At 36.1% G+C, this 16,891-nt stretch overlaps 1 protein-coding gene across 5 annotated transcripts in view; it reads right to left on the reverse strand.

Annotated features, from left to right (window-relative positions):
- The window catches only part of LOC124642025 (dedicator of cytokinesis protein 1), a 66,986-nt gene that overhangs the window by 18,417 nt on the left and 31,678 nt on the right, over positions 1-16,891 (reverse strand). For all 5 annotated transcript variants that reach the window (XM_047180320.1, XM_047180323.1, XM_047180321.1 and 2 more), the window contains 6 exons: positions 15,040-15,229; positions 10,812-10,960; positions 10,389-10,558; positions 9,889-10,072; positions 9,471-9,601; positions 2,550-2,724 (listed from right to left, as the gene is read on the reverse strand). In XM_047180320.1, coding sequence (XP_047036276.1) covers positions 2,550-2,724; positions 9,471-9,601; positions 9,889-10,072; positions 10,389-10,558; positions 10,812-10,960; positions 15,040-15,229 — 999 coding nt within the window. The remainder of the gene's footprint in view (positions 1-2,549; positions 2,725-9,470; positions 9,602-9,888; positions 10,073-10,388; positions 10,559-10,811; positions 10,961-15,039; positions 15,230-16,891) is intronic.

Below are 16,891 nucleotides of genomic sequence, written 5' to 3' on the forward strand. Positions count from 1 at the left end.
TAAGAAGCTAAGGCTTGATCGTTAAAACATTTTTGTTATGATATTGCTTAGTTAGTAATATACATACATTGTCATATTGTTAGATGCATGCCAGTTACAAGATTTTCATGAGTACATATGAATTTTAAGGAAGGAGCGTAGGACGTCCACCAGCAAGGTGGACAGACGACCTTGTGAAGGTCGCCGGAAGACGCTGGATGCAGGTCGCCTCCAACAGGTATCTGTGGAGATCTAAGGGGGAGGCCTATGTTCAGCAGTGGACGTCCGCCGGCTGAGATGATGATGATGATGATATGAATTTTGGTATTAGTTGTATGTGATACATTAGGTGTTGTAAAAAAGTATATCTTCAGTATTTATTCCGCATCAAATGCTTAAATATCTCATATATTTTGTTTGTATAAGTTATTTAGATGGCAAAATATATTTTCAAGGCAGCCTTATAATCGAATTCTGTATGTTAGATAATTGAATTTTGATAAACACCTATTTCGATTATTTATAGGGAGTTAGTTAGTGTTTTAAAATGAAAGAGTTAGTTTTAGCCTAAGAAATGGGTAAAGAGATACTATACCATTCTTTCATTCAAGTCTACACTATTTCCGTCTTACCACAAAAACTTTTAAACGTCAGTTTATGCCTTGTCTAAAAAAATGTCAAATTATGACGTTGACATATGGTTTATTTTGCAGCCAAAATTTTATTAGACAAGTGTAAAACAGGGTTTAAAGTTTTTGTAGTAAGGCCCTTTATGTTAAGAGTCTAATCACTGCGAAAAGTTACCAATTACTAATACTTACAAGTTACTATTCGCACTCTGACAATTAATTACTAGAATCAATTCAATGTCAATCTTTATTAAACATTTTTTTTTACGTTCAAGCCATGTAAAATAAATAAATAATGTCCGGATGATGGGATAACTAGGTAAATAATATACTAAAATTAATTAGTAACTTATCGCTGTGAAATCTCACTCAATAATAATCTCTACGGCATACAACATAGGGTGCAAAACGGGCTGCATGCATCGGCGTGCGTGCTTACCTCGGTGATGCCGCGTCTCGCCATACGGACACATACCTGACTGGCTCCAAGAGTTTGTGGGGAACGGACGATTACAAATACTAAAGTAAAATATCGATATAATTACTGAGAAACTATATGATTTGATCGATGAAAAAAAAATGGAATTGTATTTCTACCAAAATCCAGACAATGCATTTCTAACACTCAGGTAGAAAAAATGTTATTCAACCATAAAAATAGTGAAACCATAGTAAAACTTAATCGATATTTTTTATCGATAAAATTTTATCTACCAAAATGCGACTGATCATCAAAAATATGGTCAATAACCAGAAAAATAATAGTGGTAGGTCAACTAAAATAATTTCATAACCATTCGTCCCCCACAAAACCATCCTTTGTAGTGACGACAGACGTTTAAAAAACAAAAAAATCACGAACACAAATACGTTTACATTACCTATGTGCGGTGCTCACATACCAATACACGAACCGGTGAGTTTTATTCACTACATTTACACAGGGTTATTGACGAAAGTGATGACTTAAAATTAATTTATTGTTTTCGAGTGCTGCCAGGATTATAAAGAAAAGCAAAGTCGATAAAACTTTTGGAATGTGTTTTAAAAAAAATCTTTAAGGATATCTTCATAAATTTTAGGTCCTGGCTACATTCAAGTATTGCAAATGCAAAAAAATACTTGCCTAATGATCTAGATATATTATTATTGATAAGCGAAGCTGCAATAGTTTTTGTCACTGATTTAGAAAAATCCAGTTTTTTTAGGACAGTTTTTTAAATAGAGTGTTTAAAAATAGTTTGCAACGTCACTTGTCAAGACGTGTTTGTAACCATTTTCATGGAATGTATAAATGTGTGATGGATCCCATTAAATTGTGTACAGTTCTTGATATTATTGCATTTTTTCTTTTACACATAAAACATCAGAAATATTAATTTTTATTTTTAGTTCAAAGAATTTCAAAAATGTGTATGTTTTCTTTGCTTGGTATTTCTAGACTTTTAGACATCTATGGGATAATTGTATAGTCTTTATGTGAAGTTTGTATGTAATGTTGATGAGTAAAATGTATTGTATTTGATGTATACTTTGTTTATATTGCAATGTTGATGATGTCTATATACTGCGTTTACGACATATATAAAGAAAATATAACTGATTATAAATAACTTTAAAACTCAACTTTAAGTCTTAAACATGACCGAGAAGACTCAGTATCTTTAAAAAAAAATCCATATCGATACCTAAACCAGAAACTTCTAGCATTCATCCACTTTATCTTACTTAACTACACTAAAACGCAGTACACAAACACCATCTATCTGTGGATTACAATAACCGATCCACCTTTTATTTTGCAATCGGAGAAAGAATTTTTAATTTTTAAACGGAGAAAAAATTTTTGAATTACGTCAAATTACAATCTCCAATCTAAAAACAGAAGATGGTTCGATTATCGAAATCCGCAGTATGTCTAACAATATAATCCCCACTGACCTCAGCCTGTGTATGCAACAAGGATCTCGTGGTAGCCGCTAGATGTGGCAACAGTAGAGCTCTGGCCGACGGCTGAGCGCAGAGGGGACCGCGGACCAATTCCAGTAAAGCCAACATCCGTTGTTTGCTGAGACGGCCTAGGGGTAACGCTTCTAGTGCTCGCACTATATAGGCGCTGGAAGTTGTTAAATTTGGAGAATTTTATCAGTTGCATGCAGAGCAAAAGAAAGTTGAATCGTGCCGAAAGAGCTTGTATAAGCGAAAAAATGATGCAAATCCAAAAAATATTCTTTTTAATAAGACCGTTTTTATTACATAGGCCATGTGCGTGCATACCACAAAATAAGTTTTTTCTTTGAGTAATTTATCTGCCCTCGAAAATTACACAATTATTACAAGTGCAGAAGGGTTTCTCTTCGCTTGCATTCTAAGAAGGCTGAAGTTATTAATATGACTTTTACACTTTTTATTCCATTGTAAGTAGTTTTCAGATTCCGAGAATAAAACCAAAGGCCAGTTTCCTATACTTAAAATAAAATTAAAGAAAAAAAAAAACCTTTTTAAAAACAAGCTTTTATTTAAATGCTCTAAAAAGAAAAAAATAAACATTTTACACTAAAACTTTTACTGTTAACTTATAACGTCATTTCAAATTTAACACATTTGACACAATTTATATATTATAAAAGCGTGTCGCGAGATCTAAGTATTCGTATTACTAAGTATTCGTATTTTCTTAGTTTTATAATTTTAATAGGCAGCAGGTACGAATACTTAGATCTCGAATATATACTTATTATATAAATCGAATATATAAATATATATATTATTATATAACAATAAAACCTACCCAACAATTAGTATAATGTATAATATATATATATATATAGTATATATAATAATATAGTAATAGTATATATATATACATTATTATTCGATTTTCTTAGTTTTATAATTTTAATAGGCAGCATTTACGAATACTTAGATCTCGCGACACGCTTTTATAATATATAAATTGTGTCAAATGTGTTAAATTTGAAATGACGTTATAAGTTAACAGTAAAAGTTTTAGTGTAAAATGTTTATTTTTTTCTTTTTAGAGCATTTAAATAAAAGCTTGTTTTTAAAAAGGTTTTTTTTTTCTTTAATTTTATTTATAACTTTTTAGTACCTCTATTTTTAATTCGAGATTTACTACGACGTAGTTCGCAGCGCGTAGCAGCGTTATTCCGTTATGAAGTCCGTAGTTCGTTCACATGATATGTAATATGTACTGATTAATAAAAATATCAATAATGTTGAAATTATGAAATCCCTTGTTATTTATTTGTTCTCATTCTGTCCATTTCTTTTAATGCATCAACATTACACGGTTTCTTCGACGTCAACTTGGAGCAGTCAAGTTCTTCGATTTGAAGACCTGCTAAAGACCTAACTCGGCTTAAAGCTACATAAGCTTGACCAGCAGCGAACAATTTGGAGCCTAGATAAATAACAGCATGATCTACAGTAGTTCCCTGCATTTTATGCACAGTTGAAGCCCAAGACAAGACAATCGGGAGCATTCTTCTTTCAGCTGTGCCGTGATTAAATTTAGCAGGAAATTGAACTGATTTAGGGTGTATTATGTGAATGCCATCGTTACCAAAGTCTACGCGAACCGATGGTACATTGCTATCGTATAGTTGAGCACGTCTGTAATACGGCCATATGATTTCAGTGATGTGACCTATTGCTCCATTCACAAGTCCCTTAGCAACGTCAACGTTAGACCTCAACATAACTTTAGCACCAACAAATATTTCTAGTTCTTTTGGAAGACCTCCTGTTTTGTTAATGTCCGTGTGTATTATTTTATTAATATCAATCTGATCATTCTTTTTTGATCCATCAATTAATTGATCTTGTGCTATTATTTTAAACATTTGTGTATTCTTCTTCCTAAAATGTTCGAGAACGGCTGAATTATGTTTATTGACCTGCTGATTCGTTGGGTAAATACGTAGAGCTTTTTCAATCGAGAACTCTCCAGAGCTATTTGAAGATACTTTCTGCATAAGATCAGAAAAGTGTTCGGTAGTCAGCTCACCTACTCTTAAAGCGTTCAATATATTCACAAACTTGTCGCAACCTTTTTGTCTCATGTTCTCTTTTAGCTCTATTAAAGAGAACAAGCGCCACAAATGTGTCGCTGGAACCATTCTTGCTGGTTGATCGAATACTTGGTTTCCGCGTACCGGAGGCAGTTGCATTAGATCGCCGAACAAGAGCACATTAAGACCACCGAACATTTCTTCACTATTCTTAAGTTGTATACGGGACCATTGATATTTCGTCAATAAATAGCAATTGTATATCTTTTATCTTTTTTTCCACTGTAACCGCATCAATCTGAGAAAATTTCCCGTCAGCATGGGCATCTGGGTTATCCTTCCATCTTTTTGCACAGGTAGCTTTAGTGCAGTATGAAGTGTAGAGCCTCCAATCAAACGCGCTGCAACCCCTGTTAGAGCGCACACTTTAACGACAGTCTTAGCATGGCAACGGTTGGCTTGATTTTTCAGCAATTTAAACAAAAATGTTTTACCAGTTCCTGCATTCCCTGTTATGAAGAGCCTTAGTCTGTTGTCGTTTCCTTGAATCTGCTCTTGAATATTTCGTGTCACAAATCGAAACACTTCCGCCTGATCAGCATTCATAGCTCTGCAAGACGTATTGAACTCATCATCAGCCATACAATGTTCAGGTGCTTCGATTTCATCAATGGGTTCGTCGTTAGGTTGTAGATTTTCTTCATCGAGAATAATTTCAACATTATTGATATTTTTATTAATCAGTACATATTACATATCATGTGAACGAACTACGGACTTCATAACGGAATGACCATAGATTTAAAATAGGTTCGCGTCCATTTGACAAAATGGGGACTCCAAACCCTGATGGTTTATCGCTCGACTGATCCTGATCCTACATATAATTAATATGGGTCGAAAGCAAGAGACTCGTCAAGACTTATCCAATGAGCCCACACTCGATGGGGTTGCGTCGTTTAATTACGGAGTTCCTATGGCCACCTTCCGGCTCCAACATCAGACCCTGGTTACCATATAGTATCAAAGTACTCGTCAAGACTAATCCAATGAGCCCAAACTCGATGGGGTTGCGTCGTTTAATTACGAAGTTCCTATGGCCACCTTCCGGCTCCATCATCAGACCCTGGTTACCATATAGTATCAAAGTACTCGTCAAGACTAATCCAATGAGCCCAAACTCGATGGGGTTGTGTCTTTTTATTACGGAGTACCTATGGCCACCTTCCGGCTCCATCATCAGACCCTGGTTACCATATAGTATCAAAGTACTCATCAAGACTAATCCAATGAGCCCAAACTCGATGGGGTTGCGTCGTTTAATTACGGAGTTCCTATGGCCACCTTCCGGCTCCATCATCAGACCCTGGTTACCATATAGTATCAAAGTACTTGTCAAGACGAATCTAATGAGCCCAAACTCGATAGGGTTGCGTCGTTTAATTACGAAGTTCCTATGGCCACCTTCCAGCTCCATCATCAGATCAGCTCTATGTCACAATGACATTGCATTGTCATCCGATTTATACATGTATACTAAATTTCAGCTCAATCGGAAACCGGGAAGTGGATCAAATTTAAGTTGCAAGATTTGATTACAGACAACGGGACAGGTGAAAGTAAATAAAAGCTTGTAATAAAAGCTTGTAACAAGCTTTTATTTAAATGCTCTAAAAAGAAAAAAATAAACATTTTACACTAAAACTTTTACTGTTAACTTATAACGTCATTTCAAATTTAACACATTTGACACAATTTATATATTATAAAAGCGTGTCGCGAGATCTAAGTATTCGTATTACTAAGTATTCGTATTTTCTTAGTTTTATAATTTTAATAGGCAGCAGGTACGAATACTTAGATCTCGAATATATACTTATTATATAAATCGAATATATAAATATATATATTATTATATAACAATAAAACCTACCCAACAATTAGTATAATGTATAATATATATATATATATAGTATATATAATAATATAGTAATAGTATATATATATACATTATTATTCGATTTTCTTAGTTTTATAATTTTAATAGGCAGCATTTACGAATACTTAGATCTCGCGACACGCTTTTATAATATATAAATTGTGTCAAATGTGTTAAATTTGAAATGACGTTATAAGTTAACAGTAAAAGTTTTAGTGTAAAATGTTTATTTTTTTCTTTTTAGAGCATTTAAATAAAAGCTTGTTTTTAAAAAGGTTTTTTTTTTCTTTAATTTTATTTATAACTTTTTAGTACCTCTATTTTTAATTCGAGATTTACTACGACGTAGTTCGCAGCGCGTAGCAGCGTTATTCCGTTATGAAGTCCGTAGTTCGTTCACATGATATGTAATATGTACTGATTAATAAAAATATCAATAATGTTGAAATTATGAAATCCCTTGTTATTTATTTGTTCTCATTCTGTCCATTTCTTTTAATGCATCAACATTACACGGTTTCTTCGACGTCAACTTGGAGCAGTCAAGTTCTTCGATTTGAAGACCTGCTAAAGACCTAACTCGGCTTAAAGCTACATAAGCTTGACCAGCAGCGAACAATTTGGAGCCTAGATAAATAACAGCATGATCTACAGTAGTTCCCTGCATTTTATGCACAGTTGAAGCCCAAGACAAGACAATCGGGAGCATTCTTCTTTCAGCTGTGCCGTGATTAAATTTAGCAGGAAATTGAACTGATTTAGGGTGTATTATGTGAATGCCATCGTTACCAAAGTCTACGCGAACCGATGGTACATTGCTATCGTATAGTTGAGCACGTCTGTAATACGGCCATATGATTTCAGTGATGTGACCTATTGCTCCATTCACAAGTCCCTTAGCAACGTCAACGTTAGACCTCAACATAACTTTAGCACCAACAAATATTTCTAGTTCTTTTGGAAGACCTCCTGTTTTGTTAATGTCCGTGTGTATTATTTTATTAATATCAATCTGATCATTCTTTTTTGATCCATCAATTAATTGATCTTGTGCTATTATTTTAAACATTTGTGTATTCTTCTTCCTAAAATGTTCGAGAACGGCTGAATTATGTTTATTGACCTGCTGATTCGTTGGGTAAATACGTAGAGCTTTTTCAATCGAGAACTCTCCAGAGCTATTTGAAGATACTTTCTGCATAAGATCAGAAAAGTGTTCGGTAGTCAGCTCACCTACTCTTAAAGCGTTCAATATATTCACAAACTTGTCGCAACCTTTTTGTCTCATGTTCTCTTTTAGCTCTATTAAAGAGAACAAGCGCCACAAATGTGTCGCTGGAACCATTCTTGCTGGTTGATCGAATACTTGGTTTCCGCGTACCGGAGGCAGTTGCATTAGATCGCCGAACAAGAGCACATTAAGACCACCGAACATTTCTTCACTATTCTTAAGTTGTATACGGGACCATTGATATTTCGTCAATAAATAGCAATTGTATATCTTTTATCTTTTTTTCCACTGTAACCGCATCAATCTGAGAAAATTTCCCGTCAGCATGGGCATCTGGGTTATCCTTCCATCTTTTTGCACAGGTAGCTTTAGTGCAGTATGAAGTGTAGAGCCTCCAATCAAACGCGCTGCAACCCCTGTTAGAGCGCACACTTTAACGACAGTCTTAGCATGGCAACGGTTGGCTTGATTTTTCAGCAATTTAAACAAAAATGTTTTACCAGTTCCTGCATTCCCTGTTATGAAGAGCCTTAGTCTGTTGTCGTTTCCTTGAATCTGCTCTTGAATATTTCGTGTCACAAATCGAAACACTTCCGCCTGATCAGCATTCATAGCTCTGCAAGACGTATTGAACTCATCATCAGCCATACAATGTTCAGGTGCTTCGATTTCATCAATGGGTTCGTCGTTAGGTTGTAGATTTTCTTCATCGAGAATAATTTCAACATTATTGATATTTTTATTAATCAGTACATATTACATATCATGTGAACGAACTACGGACTTCATAACGGAATGACCATAGATTTAAAATAGGTTCGCGTCCATTTGACAAAATGGGGACTCCAAACCCTGATGGTTTATCGCTCGACTGATCCTGATCCTACATATAATTAATATGGGTCGAAAGCAAGAGACTCGTCAAGACTTATCCAATGAGCCCACACTCGATGGGGTTGCGTCGTTTAATTACGGAGTTCCTATGGCCACCTTCCGGCTCCAACATCAGACCCTGGTTACCATATAGTATCAAAGTACTCGTCAAGACTAATCCAATGAGCCCAAACTCGATGGGGTTGCGTCGTTTAATTACGAAGTTCCTATGGCCACCTTCCGGCTCCATCATCAGACCCTGGTTACCATATAGTATCAAAGTACTCGTCAAGACTAATCCAATGAGCCCAAACTCGATGGGGTTGTGTCTTTTTATTACGGAGTACCTATGGCCACCTTCCGGCTCCATCATCAGACCCTGGTTACCATATAGTATCAAAGTACTCATCAAGACTAATCCAATGAGCCCAAACTCGATGGGGTTGCGTCGTTTAATTACGGAGTTCCTATGGCCACCTTCCGGCTCCATCATCAGACCCTGGTTACCATATAGTATCAAAGTACTTGTCAAGACGAATCTAATGAGCCCAAACTCGATAGGGTTGCGTCGTTTAATTACGAAGTTCCTATGGCCACCTTCCAGCTCCATCATCAGATCAGCTCTATGTCACAATGACATTGCATTGTCATCCGATTTATACATGTATACTAAATTTCAGCTCAATCGGAAACCGGGAAGTGGATCAAATTTAAGTTGCAAGATTTGATTACAGACAACGGGACAGGTGAAAGTAAATAAAAGCTTGTAAAAAATATGAACAAACCTGAGTTCATTATCTGGATACACTTTGATGATATGCGGTACCGCATGCGGGAGGTATTTGAGCGCAGATCCTTGGCACGTCAGAGCGTGATCTCCGCAACGCATTAGCCATACTAACTTTTCTAAAAGATCCTGTAAGAAAAATATATTTTTAACAAAATTCTCAATAAATAACTATCGCGGCTAAATTGATTTTAATTAAGTATATATATTTTTTATTTTCTGAAAAGGAAAATAAGAAAATAAACTGTGCAACAGCAAGTATTGAATAAAGACAAATCTGAAAAACGGCATGAATAAGAAAGGAGTAGATACTAAAATGACGACTAATAGAAAGGAATGGAAGACGATAACATAGTACGCCGACCCCAAATATCTTAGGAACAGGGTACGAAGAAGAAATAATTATATTGACTCACCTCAAACAGACAATAGAAGTCGTGATCAGAAGCTCTGTCTCCCAATGCACTTCGTAATTGTCGACTTCTCACAATAAGTCTAATTAGGCTCTCTATGCACTTCATACACATTAAAAGACGCTTCAAAGCCGCATCGCCTGCGTCCGCGGTCGATATTACCCAAACCATCACTGATATTAATTTCCTGTGAAAATGAGGAATTATCATAAGTAATTATATGTAGCGAATCAAATAGAAAACTATAGATTATCTTATTTATTCTTTAAAACAAAAGTGGACCTAAAATGGTACCCTGAGGAACACTCATTGACTAAAGTACGAATAGTCTATGTTTTCTAGAGTAACTTGAGTTATTTTGTTTTTACCAACAGTAAAATATAAGTCAGATACTATTTTAACCTAATATCGCATCACCTAAAGATATTTAGATAAGAAATAGAGTAGTGAACTCAATCAAAAGCCTTTGAAAGGTCTAGATTTATTACAAAAAATGCACTTACTCGTAAGCCAGAGCATCGCAGAAGCTATCATCAATATAAACGTGTAATACTGGTTGGAAATGTTGGTACTTGTGGTCAGCTACTAACGATATGACTCGAAGTAAACATTCTAGTACTAGAACTCCATAGCTGTTGTTTGTGTATTCGTTGTCTTTGTGATCTTCTTGTACCTGGGAAGAAAATAAATCAGAGAGTTTTACATTTGGTTAGGAATATTGTGTTATATCGATGTAAAATAGATAACCCTTTCCTGGTCAAGTGGGTAATCATTTATTTAATAAAACATAATTCCTCTTGGCAGTCGAGTCAAAATACTTAATGGTATGCGTAAGTTGCTAATCGGTCAAACATTTTCGTATTTTATTTCAGAAACGTTTATTTTTAACTACAGCAGAAGCGTAATTTTAAGTACAAATATATTACCTGTGTAAGTATACTGAATAAAGCGTCAAGTATATCTTGGAGGAACTTGACCAATTCTTCACTGGGCACGACTAGGAGTTGAGACAGCGCATTTCTTAGGGTACCTTCCGCGTAATGTGCATTCCATTTCAATACTCCTAAGATTTCCTCTGCAATGAAAACGAAAATATTCATTTATGTTTAATACAAAGTTGTTTGTTCAAATATTTATAACCTGCGATCAGCTCGACTGCTTTTGTTTTTGTTTTGTGTCACATTTTTGTTTTCTTTATTGTTGGATTTACAGCCTTTATAACCTTAAATATTGAAAACAATGAAATTGGACTGAGACACCAATGACTGAATAAACATCGTTGAAGCAACATGGACTTGAATATTTGAAATCATTAACCCGCCTTAGGCAAGCATGGTGATTGAGCTCATATATGAGAACCATGTGCCTTATAGTGGGACAATAAAAATATCAATGGTGATGATATTATTCACTTCTCTGCGTCAGCTTAGTACACCCCTGGCGAGACCGTGAGTTCAGTTCGCTCGAACACGAAGACAATACAACATGTAACTTAATTAACGCACATCCTGAAATTAGTTTGTTCATAATCGTTTACTGAATCAATTTATATCATTTTTAATATAGGTAATTTTTGATCCCAAAAATAATTAAAACTACGGAAATTATTGTCATATTAACCCTGTACAGTCAAAACAAATTCAAATAGACCGTAACTCAAAGTAATAAGACTTCGTGTATTGTCGGCTTTTTCCGTAGTTTCGTTATGTTGTGTCGAGTCGAGCGGCGCGCGGCGCGATATTTGCGTGCGTAGTAGCATGACCAAAAAGTTCTCCAAGAATTGGTATAACTAATTTAGTAAATAACAATGCATATACATGTTAAATTAAATAAAATTAAAGAAAAAAAAAAACCTTTTTAAAAACAAGCTTTTATTTAAATGCTCTAAAAAGAAAAAAATAAACATTTTACACTAAAACTTTTACTGTTAACTTATAACGTCATTTCAAATTTAACACATTTGACACAATTTATATATTATAAAAGCGTGTCGCGAGATCTAAGTATTCGTATTACTAAGTATTCGTATTTTCTTAGTTTTATAATTTTAATAGGCAGCAGGTACGAATACTTAGATCTCGAATATATACTTATTATATAAATCGAATATATAAATATATATATTATTATATAACAATAAAACCTACCCAACAATTAGTATAATGTATAATATATATATATATATATAGTATATATAATAATATAGTAATAGTATATATATATATATATATTATTATTCGATTTTCTTAGTTTTATAATTTTAATAGGCAGCATTTACGAATACTTAGATCTCGCGACACGCTTTTATAATATATAAATTGTGTCAAATGTGTTAAATTTGAAATGACGTTATAAGTTAACAGTAAAAGTTTTAGTGTAAAATGTTTATTTTTTTCTTTTTAGAGCATTTAAATAAAAGCTTGTTTTTAAAAAGGTTTTTTTTTTCTTTAATTTTATTTATAACTTTTTAGTACCTCTATTTTTAATTCGAGATTTACTACGACGTAGTTCGCAGCGCGTAGCAGCGTTATTCCGTTATGAAGTCCGTAGTTCGTTCACATGATATGTAATATGTACTGATTAATAAAAATATCAATAATGTTGAAATTATGAAATCCCTTGTTATTTATTTGTTCTCATTCTGTCCATTTCTTTTAATGCATCAACATTACACGGTTTCTTCGACGTCAACTTGGAGCAGTCAAGTTCTTCGATTTGAAGACCTGCTAAAGACCTAACTCGGCTTAAAGCTACATAAGCTTGACCAGCAGCGAACAATTTGGAGCCTAGATAAATAACAGCATGATCTACAGTAGTTCCCTGCATTTTATGCACAGTTGAAGCCCAAGACAAGACAATCGGGAGCATTCTTCTTTCAGCTGTGCCGTGATTAAATTTAGCAGGAAATTGAACTGATTTAGGGTGTATTATGTGAATGCCATCGTTACCAAAGTCTACGCGAACCGATGGTACATTGCTATCGTATAGTTGAGCACGTCTGTAATACGGCCATATGATTTCAGTGATGTGACCTATTGCTCCATTCACAAGTCCCTTAGCAACGTCAACGTTAGACCTCAACATAACTTTAGCACCAACAAATATTTCTAGTTCTTTTGGAAGACCTCCTGTTTTGTTAATGTCCGTGTGTATTATTTTATTAATATCAATCTGATCATTCTTTTTTGATCCATCAATTAATTGATCTTGTGCTATTATTTTAAACATTTGTGTATTCTTCTTCCTAAAATGTTCGAGAACGGCTGAATTATGTTTATTGACCTGCTGATTCGTTGGGTAAATACGTAGAGCTTTTTCAATCGAGAACTCTCCAGAGCTATTTGAAGATACTTTCTGCATAAGATCAGAAAAGTGTTCGGTAGTCAGCTCACCTACTCTTAAAGCGTTCAATATATTCACAAACTTGTCGCAACCTTTTTGTCTCATGTTCTCTTTTAGCTCTATTAAAGAGAACAAGCGCCACAAATGTGTCGCTGGAACCATTCTTGCTGGTTGATCGAATACTTGGTTTCCGCGTACCGGAGGCAGTTGCATTAGATCGCCGAACAAGAGCACATTAAGACCACCGAACATTTCTTCACTATTCTTAAGTTGTATACGGGACCATTGATATTTCGTCAATAAATAGCAATTGTATATCTTTTATCTTTTTTTCCACTGTAACCGCATCAATCTGAGAAAATTTCCCGTCAGCATGGGCATCTGGGTTATCCTTCCATCTTTTTGCACAGGTAGCTTTAGTGCAGTATGAAGTGTAGAGCCTCCAATCAAACGCGCTGCAACCCCTGTTAGAGCGCACACTTTAACGACAGTCTTAGCATGGCAACGGTTGGCTTGATTTTTCAGCAATTTAAACAAAAATGTTTTACCAGTTCCTGCATTCCCTGTTATGAAGAGCCTTAGTCTGTTGTCGTTTCCTTGAATCTGCTCTTGAATATTTCGTGTCACAAATCGAAACACTTCCGCCTGATCAGCATTCATAGCTCTGCAAGACGTATTGAACTCATCATCAGCCATACAATGTTCAGGTGCTTCGATTTCATCAATGGGTTCGTCGTTAGGTTGTAGATTTTCTTCATCGAGAATAATTTCAACATTATTGATATTTTTATTAATCAGTACATATTACATATCATGTGAACGAACTACGGACTTCATAACGGAATGACCATAGATTTAAAATAGGTTCGCGTCCATTTGACAAAATGGGGACTCCAAACCCTGATGGTTTATCGCTCGACTGATCCTGATCCTACATATAATTAATATGGGTCGAAAGCAAGAGACTCGTCAAGACTTATCCAATGAGCCCACACTCGATGGGGTTGCGTCGTTTAATTACGGAGTTCCTATGGCCACCTTCCGGCTCCAACATCAGACCCTGGTTACCATATAGTATCAAAGTACTCGTCAAGACTAATCCAATGAGCCCAAACTCGATGGGGTTGCGTCGTTTAATTACGAAGTTCCTATGGCCACCTTCCGGCTCCATCATCAGACCCTGGTTACCATATAGTATCAAAGTACTCGTCAAGACTAATCCAATGAGCCCAAACTCGATGGGGTTGTGTCTTTTTATTACGGAGTACCTATGGCCACCTTCCGGCTCCATCATCAGACCCTGGTTACCATATAGTATCAAAGTACTCATCAAGACTAATCCAATGAGCCCAAACTCGATGGGGTTGCGTCGTTTAATTACGGAGTTCCTATGGCCACCTTCCGGCTCCATCATCAGACCCTGGTTACCATATAGTATCAAAGTACTTGTCAAGACGAATCTAATGAGCCCAAACTCGATAGGGTTGCGTCGTTTAATTACGAAGTTCCTATGGCCACCTTCCAGCTCCATCATCAGATCAGCTCTATGTCACAATGACATTGCATTGTCATCCGATTTATACATGTATACTAAATTTCAGCTCAATCGGAAACCGGGAAGTGGATCAAATTTAAGTTGCAAGATTTGATTACAGACAACGGGACAGGTGAAAGTAAATAAAAGCTTGTAAAATTCAGTGTATGTATTATGATTATAACATAATATTCTAATTGGGGTGTTTAAGGGTGTGCGTTAATTACGTTACATGTTGTATAAAACCTAATGATGATGATAACATTTGATGTATTTACCTCTCTGTGTCAACTTAGTAGAGCACAGCTTAGTGTGTACAGTGAGACTATCTCTATGCACGAGAGTCAGTACACCCCGGGCTAGGCCGTGTTCGGCGCCGGCCGGCAGTTCACTTCGCTCGGCTGGTAAGCGGAGACAGCTGGCACAAGCTTCTGCTTCTATGTCACCGCCCGTTGAACGTTTGTCGATCTGTGGGGAATATTTTTTGTGAAAATTGATGTATGTCATGCGGGAATAGATAAAAAGATAGTGATTTAAAAAAATTGCGACATATATGTTTTTAGGGCCGCTCTGTAACCTCAATAATCGACTTTTTACAAGCTTTTATTTACTTTCACCTGTCCCGTTGTCTGTAATCAAATCTTGCAACTTAAATTTGATCCACTTCCCGGTTTCCGATTGAGCTGAAATTTAGTATACATGTATAAATCGGATGACAATGCAATGTCATTGTGACATAGAGCTGATCTGATGATGGAGCTGGAAGGTGGCCATAGGAACTTCGTAATTAAACGACGCAACCCTATCGAGTTTGGGCTCATTAGATTAGTCTTGACAAGTACTTTGATACTATATGGTAACCAGGGTCTGATGATGGAGCCGGAAGGTGGCCATAGGAACTCCGTAATTAAACGACGCAACCCCATCGAGTTTGGGCTCATTGGATTAGTCTTGATGAGTACTTTGATACTATATGGTAACCAGGGTCTGCTGATGATGGAGCCGGAAGGTGGCCATAGGTACTCCGTAATAAAAAGACGCAACCCCATCGAGTTTGGGCTCATTGGATTAGTCTTGACGAGTACTTTGATACTATATGGTAACCAGGGTCTGATGATGGAGCCGGAAGGTGGCCATAGGAACTTCGTAATTAAACGACGCAACCCCATCGAGTTTGGGCTCATTGGATTAGTCTTGACGAGTACTTTGATACTATATGGTAACCAGGGTCTGATGTTGGAGCCGGAAGGTGGCCATAGGAACTCCGTAATTAAACGACGCAACCCCATCGAGTGTGGGCTCATTGGATAAGTCTTGACGAGTCTCTTGCTTTCGACCCATATTAATTATATGTAGGATCAGGATCAGTCGAGCGATAAACCAACAGGGTTTGGAGTCCCCATTTTGTCAAATGGACGCGAACCTATTTTAAATCTATGGTCATTCCGTTATGAAGTCCGTAGTTCGTTCACATGATATGTAATATGTACTGATTAATAAAAATATCAATAATGTTGAAATTATTCTCGATGAAGAAAATCTACAACCTAACGACGAACCCATTGATGAAATCGAAGCACCTGAACATTGTATGGCTGATGATGAGTTCAATACGTCTTGCAGAGCTATGAATGCTGATCAGGCAGAAGTGTTTCGATTTGTGACACGAAATATTCAAGAGCAGATTCAAGGAAACGACAACAGACTAAGGCTCTTCATAACAGGGAATGCAGGAACTGGTAAAACATTTTTGTTTAAATTGCTGAAAAATCAAGCCAACCGTTGCCATGCTAAGACTGTCGTTAAAGTGTGCGCTCTAACAGGGGTTGCAGCGCGTTTGATTGGAGGCTCTACACTTCATACTGCACTAAAGCTACCTGTGCAAAAAGATGGAAGGATAACCCAGATGCCCATGCTGACGGGAAATTTTCTCAGATTGATGCGGTTACAGTGGAAAGATATACAATTGCTATTTATTGACGAAATATCAATGGTCCCGTATACAACTTAAGAATAGTGAAGAAATGTTCGGTGGTCTTAATGTGCTCTTGTTCGGCGATCTAATGCAACTGCCTCCGGTACGCGGAAACCAAGTATTCGATCAACCAGCAAGAATGGTTCCAGCGACAC

The sequence above is a fragment of the Helicoverpa zea genome, chromosome 23 (assembly GCF_022581195.2).
Source record: "Helicoverpa zea isolate HzStark_Cry1AcR chromosome 23, ilHelZeax1.1, whole genome shotgun sequence".
NCBI classification, from domain to species: domain Eukaryota; kingdom Metazoa; phylum Arthropoda; class Insecta; order Lepidoptera; family Noctuidae; genus Helicoverpa; species Helicoverpa zea.